At 32.0% G+C, this 18,875-nt stretch overlaps 1 protein-coding gene, 1 long non-coding RNA gene and 1 pseudogene across 2 annotated transcripts; 2 read left to right on the plus strand and 1 right to left on the minus strand.

Annotated features, from left to right (window-relative positions):
* The first annotated feature begins 8 nt into the window (after positions 1 to 8).
* Positions 9 to 3,013, plus strand: LOC108822004 (uncharacterized). Its single transcript, XR_001944679.2, has 3 exons — positions 9 to 1,913; positions 2,184 to 2,313; positions 2,427 to 3,013. It is a non-coding gene; the product is annotated as an uncharacterized LOC108822004 (long non-coding RNA).
* A 12,413-nt stretch (positions 3,014 to 15,426) lies between these two features.
* On the minus strand, positions 15,427 to 16,313 carry LOC130498526 (uncharacterized). Its single transcript, XM_056991962.1, has 3 exons — positions 16,179 to 16,313; positions 15,972 to 16,083; positions 15,427 to 15,886 (listed from the first exon to the last, which is right to left on the minus strand). The coding sequence occupies exons 1-3, from the start codon at positions 16,294 to 16,296 to the stop codon at positions 15,607 to 15,609; spliced, it is 510 nt and encodes a 169-aa protein (XP_056847942.1). The 5' UTR covers positions 16,297 to 16,313; the 3' UTR covers positions 15,427 to 15,606.
* A 601-nt stretch (positions 16,314 to 16,914) lies between these two features.
* Positions 16,915 to 17,940, plus strand: LOC130498957 (26S proteasome non-ATPase regulatory subunit 6 homolog; annotated as a pseudogene).
* The last annotated feature ends 935 nt before the right edge of the window (positions 17,941 to 18,875 follow it).

Consider the following 18,875-nt stretch of genomic DNA (forward strand, 5'->3'; position numbering starts at 1 on the left):
TCATCTTTGATACTGAAAGCAAAGGATTTAGCTATATTTGGACACACTAAAACATCTTTCAGAGACAAGATACCTGACGAACCAGAAGCAGTTTGCAGCGGCACTGAACCAATGTGAGTTATAGGTAGATAGTTACCATCGGCTACCATGACATGATCATGACCATGATAAGGCTGCGAAGTCTGAAGATTCTGATGAGAGTTTGTAACATGAGCAGAAGCCGCCAGTATCAGGATACCACTCTGCTCCAGTGTAGTGTTGATCAGACGAAGGAGGATCATTGGAGACCTGAATCGCAGCCATTGCTGAAGGAGGTTCATTACTCTGGTAGGAGATGTCAAAGCGTCTGTAACACTTCAAGGCATTGTGTCCAAAACGACCACAAATCTGGCAAGATGGTCTAGAGGAGGAGTCTCCTTGAGTATTATTTGCAGCTGAACTTTGTTGATAGAAACCTCGTCCTCTGGTAGAGTAACCACGACCTCTACTGTACCCGAAACGACCATTACTGCCCCCTCGACCTCTGTATTGATTAAAGTGTGGAATTTGTTGAGAGTAATTGACATTCTGAGAATATTTTTTGCTCAGTAGCATCCACGTGAAACGCCAGATGAGGAGACACAGAGGTTTGAGACACTTCATAGGATTTGAGACGGTCGTCGAAGCCAGTTAGGCGAGGAACTATCTCTTCAAACGTCGGAGGTAAAGGAGAATCCATAGCACCTTCAATACTGGTCTTGATAGGTTCATAATCACGTCCTAGACCTTGCAGAGCTGCAAACACCTTCATTTTCTCAGATACAGGGCTTCCCACAGAGTTGAGTTGGTCACATAGTCCCTTGATTTCCTTCAAGTAGTCGCTCATAGATTTATCTGTTTTGGAGATGGTCTGAAGACGACGCTGCAACTCAAACAGTCGTGAAGAAGAAACTCTGTTGAAGTGATTCCCTAGAGAGGTCCAAACCTCCTGAGCAGTTCGAGCTCCAAGAACAACACTAAGGATATCTTGAGAGAGTGAACCAACTAACCAGGCTTGAACAATCTGATCAGATCTGACCCACTGCTGATGGTCAGGATTTGGAACATCTCTGTAGCCTCCTGAGATGTTTGGAACGTGTATCAGCGGTATTGGCTCAGGAGAACCTCCATTGACGAAGCTTAGAAGACCAACACCAGACAGGAAGGATTCGAACTGCCTTTTCCAGTGAATGTAGTTTCGTTCAGTTAGCTTGAGAGTAACGCAGTTGGAGATGTCAAGTTGAGGTTGAGCATATAGATCTAGAGCGTTGTCCATGGCTCAGGATTTACTCCCTAGAGCTCTGATACCATGTAAACAGAGAGAAGATCTAGAACAACATGATAAATTTATAAACTTTGAAGCTTTTCATTTCATAAGATTTTGCTCAAGTGTTCTTTACAACCTAAGAGATGTATTTATACTAAAAGGTAAAACCCTAGCAGCCTGCCTCGCTGTCCATTAGGTCTTCAAGTCTTCATTGGATTCCAGCAGTTCAAATCTGTTCTTCAACGTTATTGGTTGTTTCGATCCGTACATTGCAGGACCACCACTTTTGTCTTTTACTCTGTTTTCAGTCTCGAACTCCTTTGTGACCGTTGTTTCATTTTGCTTCTGAATGGGCTTTATATCAGAGTCTCTCAGGCCCATTTCGTTATTCACAAAACTTGTTTCAGCCTTGAACAATTTGCTTCTTTCACACTCCTCGTTTATCTTCTTCTCTGTTTCAGAAACAGAGTGTGATTCTGAAACACTCTTCTTTGGTTTCCAAACCTTCATCTCCTTGTCTCTTCTGTCTCTTCTGTCAACAGTTTCCACCTGTTTTGATGATCCCAAAGTCGAATTGAGATGCATATGAAACAAAAAGAAAGGAGAGGTCTAAGCTCTCTCTGAAAAGGTAACGTTGCATTCTTAACCAGCTTTTAGTAGAAAAAAAATCACAAAAGTTTTGAAACTATTCATCATTCGTGTTACTCTTTTTTTCCATTTTGTCTCAATCGTCTCTTATTCTATAGCTGGTTTGTATGGGTTTATTTGCTTCCATATGAATTTTCGTTATATATTGTGATTGAATGGTTGTGGCATTACTCATTGCATATATATATATATATATATATATATATATATTTCAGTCTGATTAATATATATGTTTGGGGTTGGTTATTAGATAAGAGGAAGAAGTTGGTTTGGAAGTTTATGTTACACCAAGTGACACGAGTCTTTGGTGCAACGTGGGAAAGACGGCACATAGAGAAATGCTTCGGATCAAGAGAAGCGTCTCCGCAGGTTACAGTCAGGTTTGCTATCTAATTTCTTACAAGCAGGTGTTTTTGCGATGTTTCCTTCGTTTCACCTCACAAGCAACTTTTTTGGGTCAATTCTGAGTATCCATTTGTTGTACTTTTGACAGTTGGAAGCTGACTGACGTGACCACATTTGATATTTTCGTTTCAAACTCATTTCATTCTGCTACAGAACACGACACAAAAAGATGAGATGGTAGATGTGGAAGAGGCAAAACACTAACTGAATAAAGCAGGTTAGTCATAAGATGAAATGTCAGCGTTGAAGAGGCAGCTCATGTCCCCAATGTCTACCACAGTTACATCAAAAGATGGTGCAAGAAAAATGGGGTCTGTGAGCCGCTGATGAATCTGTTGGAGAAGACAAAGTAGAGATCGCTCATAAAGAAGTCCATGATGCTGTGTTAGGACCTGCCAGAAAGAGAGAGGAAGACAGTAAAGAAGCTAAAGAAAGAGTTGAAAATGGTAACCAAGGTTTTTGAGTGCGCTAGAGAGGACAAAGAGACGCAAACTAGCTCAGTGAGTAAAGCATGTTAACAAATTACTTGTGATACAGTTTGGAAATGTAATATGCAGAACATGATCGAATTATTATCATGAGAAATTATGTACTTCTGTTTTGTCTCACTTCCACTACTTTGGCATTTCACCGGTATTACATCTTTGATCTAAATGTGCAATTTTATTTTAGGTATTTAAACAATCGCAAAGAAACTAACAAAAGAAAGAATTAGGATCTTAACAAAGAGAATTAGAATGAAAAAACCACTGAACCACACAAGATAACAAAAAATCAGTTGATGAGCTTTGACCTCCTCTCTAAAGACACCTACAAGATTAACCGTACCACATTAAACAATAACGGCCAACAAACGTTTTGAAATTTCTGTTCACAAAAAAAATAAAGAAAACAAAATAGTGTATGAAGTTTAACAAAATAAATATTAAAGACACAAAGTAAGAAAAAAACAAATCTTCTAAATCACTAATTTTTAATGGAAATTAAAAAAATAAGGCTATATCGAATAATAAATAATTTATATTTTCACTTTGTGATATTAGTACAAGTCTGTAAGATGTTTTACTGGAAATGAAAAAATAATAAGAAAATAATTTTTTGGATCATAGTTTTGGACTAAAAATATTTTGAAAACTCCCCTAATTAGTATATAAAAATTCATTTTAAATAACAGCGTAATAAGCTAATTGTATTTTTTTAAATAATAATTTTCAAACCAACTAATATTTAATAATAAATTTAAATAAATTGTGAATATCTATTTATACTACTTTGATTATCATTTTACACGGAGTTTTAATCCAGAATAATATTTTAACTACAGCTAGATTGTAAGATATTTTTTTCTTATAACTAAACAAATAATATAGTAATAATAATTGCTGGCAAATTTTTTTGTAGTAATAATAAATTCATAGATTTTTCAGTGTATTTAACACATACATCATTTTTAAAAGTTGTTTTATTTAAGCAATCAGTATTTAATTACAATTGTAAAAAAAATTATAATCGTAAAAAAATATATTTTGGATAATAACTCGGGCTTAACAAATTCTTTATTCTTTTCGCATTTGTTCACCGTCCCATATATATTTTATATCATAAAAAAATTGTAAGTTTTATTCATTTCTAATTCAATTTCTATTTATATTTTTATGGCATAAAAGTAATATATATATATATATATAGTAATTTAGATATTGAATGCAACATTATTGGAATAAACCCGGGCGTTCTAGTATTGTTAATATTTAGAAATCCAAACTGCTAGATTAATAGGTATTGAATATCTAATTATGAATAACATGTACGTGTCATGTGCAATACATCTTCTATAGGTATCTACTTTATTAAAATAGAAGTACAGATATAAAATACCCCTAAATTTTTTAAATTATTTACACTTTTATGCCACTGAGACTATTAATGATATTTCTTTTAATAATCTTGTCTTTTCGAATTAATTAATGCATAATTCCTAACAATAATACTGCCAAAAATAACGGAAACAATAACTTCAACGTAATGTGTGATTGAAGTTGCAAAACACCCAAATCATCTTTTTTTTTTTTATGCAAAACCAAAACCTTAAATCGACTTCATCTTCTTCATCTTTGAGTGATGAATATGAAGTCGATTGGAGGCTTTAGTTTCTGGAAAAATATATTTTAAGTGTTTAAAGAAGTAAGAAAACGCCGTTTAACTAATTTTTTAAAACCATCGTTTACAAAGTTAACGACATTTATTTTTATAGTTGAGTTTAACAGTTGACTATTCAGGTTTCTTAAATGACCGAGTCAACAAAATACGATAATTAAAATGGCCAATATTTGAAAGTTAAAGATTTTTTTAGCCCAAACATTAGTTTGAAGTTTTTTGGCTTTAATTTGAAAATTCAGGGTTTTAAGAGCTGTTTTCTCAAATCAAAACAGAATATCTTTGTCAAGTCTATCCAAATCTATAATCAATGTCAAATCTTTAATATACCTATAAAACATAGAAACTATTCTATAATTTCGCTAACTTCTAAATTTAAATAAATAATTTTTATTTATTTTTAAAAGAAATTCCAATCGATTCTTCTTTGCTTAACTTATCGAATACAATTAATTCAAAATTTTGTGAAAAGTTTCGACTCCAAGCAATTGCCTATATTTGCATATAGTAGAAGATATTTTAGAAACAATTTATACTGTTTCATAAAACGATTTATATTATTTTTATATACCCAAATTGAAGCCCATTAGAAATATGTAATCATCTATCTTATTATTTGATACTTTAATAGTATAGATGTTTTTATATTAATCAAACTGTTTCTTATAAGTGTTATAACTAATTTATAAAAACATGTATATCATGCTAACTAATAGTTTTTTTTAATAATTCAAATTCAAATTTATGTTTTCTATATATACTATGCATTCCAACTATATATACATTTCTGATTTTTAACACCAATAATTTGTTAACATCCACAATAAAATAACTCAAAATAGTAGAACTAACTTTCACAAATACATCATTTAGTACAAACAAAAAAAAAGTATCGGTTGCGTGGGTCAAAATCTAAATATACAAATGTTGGATTTTTTTATGTGATATCCAGTAAATATCAGCCATATAATTTACGGTAGAACCCAAAAAAATGTTGGATGTAATTAAACACATTGTTATCTTTCAAAATGTTATATTAATACACACATTGCAAATCATGTATAACATTTACTGTAAAGAAAGATAAAAAAAATAAAAATTGATATCCGCTCGGTGGAGCGGATCAAAATCTAGTAATACATTAATTTATGAAAACCTGTTTTATTGCAGAATGGTTTGTAAAATTATTTTTGTGTTAATATTTCTTGTATGGTTTACAGTTGATGTGATAACAGTAAATTGATTATATAATTTGTATAATGAGCCGGTTTGTAAGTGTTGATTATTGTTGATTATTTTTTTTATTGTTGATTAATATAGTTTTCAAACGATGAGTTATGTGAGTGTAAACATATTCATTGTATACTGTAATCAAAAACTATGAAAATACTCAATTATATCTGTTTCTGTGTCTGTATTGTTCTTCTTGATCCTCTGTTTTGCCACTGCCCACGGGTCGTGTGTTCGTTTAGTTCTTTTTGATTCTCTGGTTATTCTTCTTGATCTATTTCTGTTTGTTAGTTATTCTTTATCATCCTAAAAGTCAAAATTGATCTCACTTATTAGAAGTAATTTATTTTAGAAGTAATTTATGTATGAAAATGCCAAAACCCAAAATGGGCCCGACCCGTCTATTTCTGTTTGTTTGTAACGCCCCGATCCGTCTACGGCTAATGGGCCACCCACGTTCGTTCATTCGGTCCGTGGATTCCATCCCATCCGACGGTCGGTCGTTAATTTTCCAAGGCTTGAAATCATTTTTTACTGACCCTATAATCACCACCCGACCTTTTCCTGTGTTTTGGCCTCACTTACAAGGTATCGCAAATCACTTCCCGATAGGTCACCCATCCTTCCACTACTCCAGCTCAAGCACGCTTAACTCTAGAGTTCTTTCAGGATGTGTTCCGAAAAAGGTAAGTCAACTTTGGTGATATAGGTAGCCAAATCAATTCTCTTAAGCCTTTTCACATATCACAACTCGGGATGTTACAATTCACCCCCTCTCAAAGAACGCAACGTCCTCGTTGCGCCCCACGACAGGTCTCAAGATGCCTCTCAGGTCAGAACTGAGACGGCTAACCAGCTCTGATACCACTTGTAACGCTCCGACCCGTCTACGGCTAATGGGCCACCCACGGGCCGACCCATCCCATCCGACGGTCGGTCGTTAATTTTCCAAGGTTCGAAATCATTGTTTACTGACCCTGCAATCACCACCCGACCTTTTTCCGTGCTTTGTCCTCACTTACACGGTATCGCGAATCACTTCCCGATAGGTCACCCATCCTTCCACTACCCCAGCTCAAGCACGCTTAACTCTGGAGTTCTTTCAGGATGTGTTCCGGAAAAGGTAAGTCAACTTTTGTGATATAGGTAGCCAAATCAATTCTCTTAAACCTTTTCACATATCACAACTCGGGATGTTACAATATGGTTGATGTGATTTTTTAATTTTTTTACGTAATATAAAATTTAAAAAATGAGAGATAATACAGATTTTTTTTATCAAATCTTTATTATTCATAATCATTAATTGTCATATATATGTTAATCATTTTAGGTAATTCCATAGCTTTTAGTTAAGGAAAATAATTGAGAATACTCTTTTATATACTACTAATCAATTTAATAATTAATTTAATGAAAATATAATATATATTTAGACGAAGCAACCCTTTTTCTAAAGATTCTAAGAATCACTAGATTTTGATCCGTCCTTTAGAGGGCGGGACAATCGTTTTGTTTTAAATTTATGCTCTTATTCGATTTTTCATAAGTATGTTTAGGCATGAGTATCCGGGTTGAGATCGATTGTCGTTAATAAATTTGGTTTGGTCTAACATATATATATATATATATATATATATCAACTACGATAACGTACAATCTTACCGACAAATTGCGTGGCAATCAACTTTTGAGAGGGCGGGTATGTTTCTTTTGGACGGGCGGGATTTGTTTCCTGTAAAATTTAAATATCAAACATTGTATAGTTTGGTTTTGAAGTATAATCTATACTATTATAATGATGCGTAATACTAATTCGAGTTACATGTTTTAGATTGTAACTCATGTTTTGATAATATACCGAGTTAAATAGTTGAGATTTTAATTTATGTTTTGAGAAAGTAACAATGGCGGGTATGTTTCTTTGGCAAATTTATGTTTGTATATATTATGTGTTTCAACATAAAATGTATATCAAGTGTCTTAATGATTTATGTTAGAAGTTGTTTTTAGGTTTATGTTCATTTTTATATATACAAAATGTTAGTATTGTGAATGGTTGAAAAAAATCATTTGATTAGAGAATAAGTTATTTTAAAGTTTTATATTTGTATTTCAAAAAACTTATTCTCTTTGGTTATTTATGATAAGTTTGTATTTTTATTTACGTTTATATCTAAAACTTAATTATAAGATGTTAAAAAAATTGAAAACTTTTCTTTGGTAAATTTTTATTATGTTAAAAATGTAATAATAATATCTTCTTTAATTTACATGTATATATTCATATGAGATAATTAAATAATATTATAGATGAAAAAAAAAGGTTGATGAATATGAGATATTTAAATAATAATATAAATAAACTAAATTTTTTATAAACATAGTCAATATTTAAATTATACTTGAAAATAAAAACCTTAGTTTACAATGGGTTTTTGATGAATTGTTTTTTTTTTACTATTGGGTTTAAGCAAAATGAGACTTAAGCCCATGAGTTATTTTTAAAAAAAAAAGCCCATGAGTTATATTCTATGTAACACAAACCGAAGTATACCGGAATAGATCTAGATGTTTCGAGCATCGGAAAAAAAAAATTAAACGAAAGTCGATTTCGATCGTTGCTCATAAAAAAAAGTCTTCTACGATCTATGTCGATTCAGCGACCAAAACCGGAGGACACCGCGGATTCGTTGCTCTCCGATATGAACAGGTTCTCTTTTCTATCTTTGTTCTTTTACGGATTCATATGTCAACCGTTAAACCTTTCAATTATTGAGACAGATCTAACTTTTGCAAAAAAAAAACAGGAACAGCTTGAATGTTGTTTCTGACACAGAGAAAAAGCAATGGAAGTTAAGCTGAAGAATATCTGAAGCATTCTCCGACACAAGACAACAATCGGACATATATAAGCTGGTATTAGAGATATTTGTCTTTTTGTTTAATATTTTAGTAGAAATGAAATCTGTTTGTTAAATATTCTTGTTTCCTAATTATTATTTCAGGTTAGTATATTTGAGACAAAACATCACGATTTACCAAACAGAGACCGATTTAAAACAAAAATACATGGACGCGGCGAAGAAGAATTTATAAAGAAAGGGCCATGGAAAGCCGAAGAAGACGAAGTGTTCATCAAAGATACGGTCCGCGTGAGTGGAGCTCAATTCAATCCAAAGGTCTTCTTCAACGCATTCTTCAACGCACCGGGAAATCATGCCGTCTCCGTTGGTTCAACAGACTCCGCCCAATCGCAAAAAGTATACAACTTAATCCAATCCATGGTCTTTTTATTATTCTTCTTCAGTCTCTGTTTTGTTTGCCTAAACTTTATATGTTTTTTAATAGGTGGTTATTCTCGGCGGATGAAGAGAGAATGGTGATCAAATTGCAGGAGGAGTTTGATAATCAGTTATAGCAATCCAAAACGTCAAACAAATGAATTCCTTAAGAGGAAGACATGTATTTTGAAATTTTTAAATAAAGAAAAAATATATTTCTGTTTGTTACCTTGGATTTTTCATTTTTCAGTTTGTGTGGGTGTGTGTTTTAGTTTCAGAGATTTCGTTTGGTCGAGTTTGATCTTGTTGATAATTAGCATTTGAGTTCGGCTCCCATTTTTGGCTAATTTTAAATAATTCAGTTAAAATTCATTTTGGATAGAATAACGGATAAATAAGATAAATTAAAATTTTTGAATAAAATATAGAAAAAATTACACTCTAAGTCACATTTCTATTTTGTAATTACGCTCTGAGTCACTTTACACTACATGGACACTTTTTCTAACTTTTATCTACTTCTCGTTGGGATTACTAACTAAAACCAAACCATTTAAAAAAAATACACAACCATAAATTAATTGGTGGACCCTACTTTTCTTTTTGGTGATCGAGGAAAAGTTCTAGAACATTAATGGCCATCACCTCTCTTTCCTTCTTCTTCATCATTTAAAAAATAAAGAACTTGAAAACATTTCTTTTGTCGTCGAAGTCTCCAGCTACATTTTCAGATCACCAAAAAAAAAGGTGATCATAGTGTAATTTTCAGATCGTGGGGACATCAACGGCCAATTCTGATATTTTCCCACAACTGGTCCTCTGGATTAAAATTATTTTCACTTTGGACCATAAACTTTCAATTGTACAGAAAGATCTATTTTAATTTTTTATCCCAGTTTCAGTTGTACATTCTATACCCTATCAAATGCAAAACATCTAAATGTATCCTAAAATGACTCATATAAACTTAAAAATGGTAAAAACTACTAAAATAGCAAGACATCAATACACACATGAAACTTAATTAAAGTTTGATGATTATGAAGAAAAATGAGAATAATCCAGTGAGGAAGGCTAAATTAACTAAATTGAAATGGGAAAAAATCAAAATTATCCAAAACGTCAATTATCATTAATTTGTGCAATGTACAACCCTGTGTACATATGGACAGAGAAAATCATGTGTACACCTTGACGCTACTTTACGGTACTAATTTTAAATTACTAATGTATCTAAAAAATTAATCAGGTATATCATGTAAATATGCAAGATATCAGTGTATCATTCTTTATTTTTGAAAGTTTAGTTAAAAATAAACATTTTATTGCGAAAATTATCTCTTGGAAAGCATGAAGTGCTTTTTAATTTTTTTTATAAAATAAACAATTTTATTTCTATGAACAAATTTGGACTTCTGGTTAAGTTGCAAAATAAAATTTACGTTTCTGGCCAAAAACATAAGAGGTGGTTTTGATTAAAATTTTTACAAGTTGAGTGGTGTACATATGCATCATTGTACATGTGGATAGTGAAATTTTGTATACATAGGACTATATATATATATCATTATAAAAACGTACACAAGAAATGATTCATATCCCATTGATATGTTATGATTTTACTGGTATTTAGAATTTCATTCAGTACATGTAAATCATTACTCAAGTTGACATATGTACATGTGTATCGTTGTACATGTTTATCATGTACACGTGGATAGTGAAATTATTTGTACACGTCGGAATGTATAAATGCCTACATACATATAAAATTACAACAATGTACCTTATTTATTTTGGAATGTACAAATGCCTACACACATATATTATTACAATAATGTACCTTATTTATTTGCAAATCATAAACATTTGGGACAGACACAAAAATAAAACAAATGGTAGGGACTAATGCTGCAAAATCGAAAAATTCTCTTGGACTAGATTCCATTTTAACAGTCTCGAGGAAAATTCATGATTTGGTCAAAATCCATTAACAAATTATGAATTTGGGAATTTTATAGCACTTGGTTGGGTGATTGAGTTTGGCTGTTGGTGTGAATCAAAACTCAAAAGGAAAAAAAAAACTCAAAAGGAAGAGACATGACGAGTTGTTGCGCAGGGGCGAGGAGAAAAAAAAGACATTGTGACAGAACATGTATGATAGCTGAGCAGGGGTTACAAGACAAAAGTTGCAATTTTTTTTCTAAAAAAGAAGTTTTCCACCGAGAAAGGAAAAGAGAAAAAGATCTGTTTCAATTTTTTATTATTTAAAATGCTAACCTTGAAAAAGAAACCAAACAAGATGTTTCTGGTTTTATCTTGGTTAAAGAAAAGTACCTCAGTATTCATAAGTGATTTACAGTGTACTAAAAACTTAAAAAGTGACCTAGAATGTAAATCTCTCTAAAATATATTCAAGTGATTAAGTTCTATCAAGAAATTAGGATACTTTTAAATATTACAGATAAAAAAATAATAGGGTAACCTAGTTTTTTGGCAGTTTCGATTTATAAATAGTATTTTTAGACTATTTGATAACTTTAAAACTAAATATAATTAATATTTTTAGATATATAAAATGTGTTTGAGATATTTGGATACCCATTTGATTCTTGGTTTGATTTTAATTTTTCTATTTTAGAGATGTAAGAGCCATTCAGACATTTTGTGAAATTGGTTCGGTTCTGTTTATGTTCGATTTTTGATTCTCGATTTATATCCTAAAGCTTAATTATATATATATATGTATTTTATATTTGATAAATAATTGATTTAGACTTATTTTTAATTATAGAGTGTATAAACAAAATATTAAGACTGATATCATTTTTAAATAATAAATATACTTATTTATTTATATATTTATCTATTTTGAATTTTGTTAGTTTAATATTTTAATAAATCAATAAATATATATTTAAAATTAAAAATAAAAAAATTAAAATAGTTTAGAAGGAATTTTCAAATTTCACAATAATTATCTATTTATTTTTAAATAGTATAAGGTTGTAACCAATTTTAGACACCAGTTGGATCCAAATTTTTGATTCTACCTTAATAATATTGATTTTTACACCCATTTCCAAATATGGATTTAATTATTTTTTTCAGAAATTTTAATTAAAAATTAAGCTTCAACTTTGTATCAAGCTTCATCTGTACAACTAAAACACGAGCCCTTTTTTTTACATCCCCTTAAACTTTCAAAGTAATTATAAGTGTGCCATTACTATTTAATTTATAATTATATTGATTATTTATTTAAACTAAATAACAATATTTCCTAAAACCACTCAACTATAATCTTGCCTAACATTATGTACCCTATCCCTATGTTTGATGCAACACAATATTCACATTTTTTTCTGTTTACGAAATACATAGTGTTCGAGAATAATGGTCAAAATCTAGATTATCTTCTTGGAATATATAGGGCTAATCAAAGGATTTGGAAACGTGAGATACATAGTGTACAAATTTATTTTTTGTTAAAAAAATAATAACTTTGAATTTCTTTTACATTGAAAGATCTAAAAATATTGAACAAACAAAATTTGAAATCTTATTCATTTAAAATTAATGAATTAAATAACTAATTTGTTGTTTTCTTAAATAATAAATTTAATTTATATTAACACTAAATTTAAGTATCTAATTAATTATATTTTATTAATTAATATAAAATTGTTAATTCTAATAGATAGAGTACTGAAATATACATATATATTTAATAAAATAAATATTAGTAGTTAAATATTATTAACATTTAGTGAAACAATAAAATATGTTATTATTAATATTTTTATGAGTATAGTTTTACGGGTTGTTCCAACAAACATTTAAAATATTTATCAAATATAAAATTAACTAAAAAATAAAACACATTTGAAGTTAGATTTGAACGTTTAAATATTTGTTAGAATACATACTAGATATTTTGAATTTTTGTATATCACATCCTAAGTTTCATACTGGTAAATTTGTATTACAAATCAGGTTCAGATATAACATAATGGTTTTAGTTTTAATTTGTATCATATCATAAAACTCATAAATTAACCATATATCGTTTCCGGATTCAGATTATATTGGTTTGGTTTGGAAATATCTGAAGTTAAATCTAAAATTTAAAAGCAAAACATAATAAATAATTATTTCTTTTTAAATAATTATTTAAAATTAAACTTATTTTAGATATTATTTCAAAATAAATATAGAACTGAATATTTGAAGTATATATTTATATTTCAAATATTTATATTTATGATTAATTTGGACATATGGATCAGTTATTCGGATTTTCGGGGTTTTTCTGTTTTTTGGGTTATTCGTTTTCGAATAATAACACTTCGGATCCGTATATGTTTATACCTGTTTTATTTTTAGACCATGTAAAATTTGGATTTCTTCTGGTTTGGGTTTGGTTCAAACTTGGGTTACAAATTTTATGCACATGTCTACTTAAATAAAGAGAAAATGCTTGTGATAATATAAAGTTTTGTCAAAAATATCGCGCGCTGTGAAAGCTGTTGAACACGAACCCCCAGAGATTGGAAGCTATTCTTATGCTTCCTTTTGTAAATGTTAACTAGATTTTGACCCGCGCTTTGAAGCGCGGAATATTTACGATGAAAATTCACTAATAACTTAACAAATATTTTGGTAATTTTAAAGAGTGTGTATTTAAAAATATTTTGCATTTAAATCAGTGTTTTTAAATTCAAACCCGATTGTGATTATACCGGTTAATCCGGAGATCTGACAATTCAATTTAGGTTTTTAAAATATACATATAAAAATCACTAAAGAGACTAACCGATGAACTGATGGATGACCGATATGTAATCTAATTGGATTTAAATTGTAATAGTTTCATAATTGGTAATCTTATAATCCAAATTTAAAGTTCATTATTGCAATTTATGAAATTATAACGTTTCTACAAAATTTAAAGAGAAAATGATATATATAAAATAACTAAGATTAATTATTGTATTGTTTGGAAACATTGATAGTAGTATAAAATATATTGTTTGGAAACATTGATAGTAGTATAAAGAAATAAGTATATGTTTGGAAACATGGATAGTAGTAAAAGAAAGGAACATTAGTGATTTAGTGTAGGTTTAACTATAAAGTATAAAGGTGATATTTAAAAAACTTACAAAATAAATGTTAGGTCCCAACAGAATGTTTCTGTTTTAATAAGATAGATTAGGATTAAAATAAATGTAGATTATTTTATTAATTAGGATATTGCCAACACATACTGCTTAGCGGATGAGCACAAAAGAATCTCATCAAAGAAATAAAACTCACATATGATGTTCCGGATATCAGTGGAGGATAGAATAGAAAAATCATCAAGCATATTTTTGCCAATCGTAGGAATGGAAGTTTCAAAGCATTTGTATCAAGCTTCATCTGTATAATCTTCGACAACCCACGGTTGAAAGTGGTACAAAATCAAACCAAATAGATGTCGTTTAGTATTATTAGGGATTTCAGGTAAGATGTCGTTCACTATTATTAGGGATTTAGGGTATATTCGATTGATTTAAATGTATTACGAAAATAAAAAGAATTACATAGCTGTCACATAAATATTTCTGTTTGAATAAAAAAAATTACAAAAATACTGATTTTAATTAAAAACATAGCTTAAAAATAATACAGTGGCAAAAAACTGTAAATATTATTAAAGCAGAAGGGCACCTAAAAAAAGCATTCTGTTTTAATAGTATAGATTTTTTTTTTTTTGTAAATTTAAAGGGTTAATTATATATATATATAATATATATATATATATATATATATATATATATATTTAAAGATATTATTTTATGATCTTTTGTGTATATAGAATCTGAAAATATTAATAGTCCAAGTCGTTACAGTTGAGAAAATTGCATATTGTGAGAATTGTGATATCTGGTGACATAATCAAGACAGAATAGTTGCGTCTCTGCTTCGATTGTAACAGAAGATACTCAGCTACGCTAACCGCAGATACTCAGCTACGCTAACCAATGGGAGTGGGAAGTAAAAGAATGTGATGACCAGCTGTGTAGTGGTTAGTATACCTAACCACAAGATAGACAACTTGCTGCCTTAATTAGTATACATATCAATTGTTGTAGACTTCTACTGTAAAGCAGAAGCTGGAGAGGAGTCTATTGTGGATTCAACCAAATCAGGAGATCCAACCATGAACAAAAATCCCCAAGTCTTTGTAAAAGTATTTCCAGAGAGAAGTATAAAGCATGTGTAGACATATCATCTCCCACTTGAACATAAAAACCTATGTTAGTGATGTGTTACTAAGATTGTTAAGCAATACAGAGTTACCCTCAAGCATTACGTCAGACTGCAACACAAGTTTTTTAGGTGGGACCTCAAAGAATCACTGACTGATAAGACAAGACAACCGATAAAAAAATCTCCCTCTTCACATTTTATTTATTTACAGCCACTGCAACACAACTCTGATTCAAGTTCAAACTACAAAGTCTATATGCATGAATAGTCTCTTTCAGAATTTTAAAGTTGCGCAAAACAAACACAAATCTGGTCTTCTCTCATATATTTACTACCTGGTCACTGCTGTAAAGCAGCTTCAAGCGCCGCCTTCTTAGCTAGAAACGTCTGAGATAATTGTGGGTGTACTACCACATGGAGCTTGGGAGGCATTGGTACCGCACCCTTCCACTTCAGCACCTCCATTTTCTCAAGTCCACCAAGGTACAAGAGTTTAATCTCCTCAGCAGTATCTTTCATATTCAGCAAAACGCCAGACTTGGCGACAGAGGTCTGGCAGTGTTTCTGTGCTTCGGCGTACATACTAGCATGCTCAAGACAAAGCGAGATCGCAAAGTTCCTGCGTAAATCAAGTGTGCAGTCAACAACGAAACATCTAAAAGACATAAGAAAAGATTTCACCAAAAAAAAGAATACACACTTACATGAAAGCGTGGTGCTTTGTAAGTACTGGCCTACTCATTAGGTCTGCCACTGGGTCGGTTTCCAGAAACAATAGAGCTTCGGTGTAAATCTTCAAAGAAAGATCCACATCACCTATACAACAAATCAAAAGTCACAGTCTTCAAGATAACAAATAACAAAGTTTCTATGTATTAGCAGAAGATAATGTAAAAATAGTTCTTTTTTACCCTTTATGTAAGCAGAGTCGCCAAGAGCGCAGTACATTTTAGCCACTGAATCATAATCAACCGAAGTGCGTCCCAAGTTCTTCGTCTGGTTGATTATCATCAAACCCTCCTCGATCATCACAGTTCTCTTATCTTTTTCGGTCTCAAAGGTACAGCTTTGCAACTAAGCAAGATACCAACTTAATGCTTGCACTGAGAATCGCATCATCTCCTAAACCCTCTTCACTACAACCAACAAGATTGATCATAACTATCTACTTTACCCTTTTCGACATATAAGCTTCCATCTTAACCCTAATTGTTGAAAAATACCTCAAAGTTAGCGACTTTCTGAAACAAAAGAGGGCTTCAGCGAGGTGGTCGAGTCCCACGAACTCGGAACCTTTATCTCTTAGGAATTTGACGCACTCGTCCCTTGACATTTCAGTTCCCGCCATCTTTTGTCTACTGTGGAAGAAGAAGGAAGACGAGGATAAACCAAGCGAGGGAGAAGCGAGAAGAAACCAAGAGAGGGAGAAGCGAGGGAGAGAAAGTTTGGATCTTTTCTTCTTGAAACTTAACTAACTTTAATTAATCTGTTATTATAGAGGGTTATTAATGAACCGAAGCCTCCGTAGTTATTCCGTTATTAATTCCGTCAGTATTAAACCTCCGTCACTGGTTCCGTCAGTACTATAAACGCTTTGTTTCTCTAATCGCTGAACTCAAGTTTGAAACTTTCTATGATTTTTTTTATTAAAAAAAAAAAATTCTATGATATTTGTATTGGGTTTTCTGTTCCTGATGTTGGGTTTGTTTGTGTTATTTTATAAGGTATGTCTCCTTTGTACGAAACCCTAGCTGCGTCTTCTGTGCTGGAATTGGATCAGAGCTTGTTGGACTCTATGAGGGCTAGTAACGAGGAAGAGCTCTGCTTTGTTTAGGATTGCAGACGCAGAAGAAAATTTGGGCGAAAGCGAAGTCCGTGAAGTTCATCTTGCTAAAGCTCTTTATTTCATCAGGATTAGTGATAAGGTACTTGAGCATGTCAAAAGTTATTCATTTCACACTTCAAAGGACTTCATTGGCCAATAAATTTTGCTTTGTGAATCCAGGAGAAAGCTTTGGAGCAACTAAAACTCACAGAAGGAAAAACTGTTGCTGTTTGGGCAAAAAATGGACCTTTTGTCCTACACCTTGCAGGTTGCGTTTTTCTACATGGACTTTGATCTGGTATCAAAGAGCATTGACAAAGCGAAAAAGTAAGTGAAGATTAGGCTCTTTGGTTACATCCTTTATGACTACCCTATAGTGCAATTGAAACCGTTGTTCTGTTTTCCCATGCTAGGTTGTTTGAAGAGGGCGGTGACTGGGAGAGGAAGAACAGGCTAAAGGTCTATGAAGGCTTGTAATGCATGTCCACCAGAAATTTTAAAAAGGCTGCCAGCTTATTTCTCGATTCTATATCAACCTTCACCACTTATGAGATCTTTCCTACGAGACCTTCATTTTTTACACCGTGCTGACCAGCATCATCATCACTCTGGATACAGTTTCTCTTATGCAAAAGGTATTTGTCGACATCTCAGTCCTCTGCTTTGTGTGTTGCTGAGTTTAAGCAAGAGTTAACATTCAGTCTTTTAACTTGGTATTAAAGTGATATGAACCTTGTTTTTGTTGAAGTTACCTGTGAGGATGTGAGGATGTGAATCTTTTTAGTAAAAGCTAATTGCTACTAATTTGACAGGTTGTTGACGCACCTGAGATCTTGAATTCAGCTTGACGCGCCAGTACAAGGCGTTTCTCCGCATTTGGTGAGTACAAGACAGTGTCTAGATTATGCTTACTGAATTGTCTTACTTGTGTCTGCATTTTGCTTGTTGTGATAACCTTTTCTGGCTTTGTTATTGGTGTTAAAAATGCTAAATTGCTTACTAATTGGGACAGGTTGTTGATGCACCTGAGATCTTCTTAACCCTGCTTGAGGTATCAGGTGAGTACAAAACAAGGACTAAATTGTCTTATTTATTGTATGCATTTTGTTTGCTTTTTTTGTCTGTGTGATAATTAATAGCTCCGCTTGTTGGTGTACTCTCTCAGTTTTGGTGCTTCTACTCACATTCCCGTTCATTTCTGCTGGGAAGCTCACTGCAAGATAGACAAGGTAGCAGGAGTCTTGAGACAAACCATCCAGATGCAAATAATGCACTTTACCAGGCAACAATAAAGCAAGGGGATTTCTTGTGCTAAACAGGACCCAGAAGCTGTCTCCAGTCATCATCAGTTTAGTTAGTTGCAGATATTAACCACTTGGGTTCCTTTCCTTGCAAGGTGAAAACGTCTATCTTTTCATTTTGGGTATAGAGTACTTCCGTGCATGCTTATGAATCAAGATTAACCTCTAAATGCTTTGATATGAAAGGCATAAAAGTGTTGGAGGGTTTGGAACAAAAGACTAGGCTAGTGGTGCTTGTCTTAGAGCTGGTCCCATCTATGAACAAAAAGACTTGCTTGGTACCCCATGGCTCGTCTGTTATTATCACTAATACAACTTCTAAATGATTAGGAGTAGCAGCAGAGGTTGGAGCTGATGCCGTTTCACATGGCAAATGAAATGATGACCAGGCAAGTACTTGGATTGTCCTTCTTTTTTGTCTAAATGAAGTACTTGGATTGTCTTGCTATTTCTGAAGTGTCATATCGGGAGAAAACATGCTT

Source organism: Raphanus sativus, chromosome 8, assembly GCF_000801105.2.
Source record: "Raphanus sativus cultivar WK10039 chromosome 8, ASM80110v3, whole genome shotgun sequence".
In the NCBI taxonomy this organism is placed as follows: domain Eukaryota; kingdom Viridiplantae; phylum Streptophyta; class Magnoliopsida; order Brassicales; family Brassicaceae; genus Raphanus; species Raphanus sativus.

What these genes read in the sequence shown, in the direction of transcription:
- LOC130498526 (XM_056991962.1), bottom strand. Translation starts at nt 16,296, where the DNA reads ATGATCGAGGAGGGTTTGATGATAATCAACCAGACGAAGAACTTGGGA. An exon ending in CGACTCTGCTTACATAAAGG is followed by an intron (nt 16,084 to 16,178) that starts GTAAAAAAGAAC and finishes TTTGTTGTATAG; the next exon opens with GTGATGTGGATCTTTCTTTG. An exon ending in ACAAAGCACCACGCTTTCAT is followed by an intron (nt 15,887 to 15,971) that starts GTAAGTGTGTAT and finishes TGATTTACGCAG; the next exon opens with GAACTTTGCGATCTCGCTTT.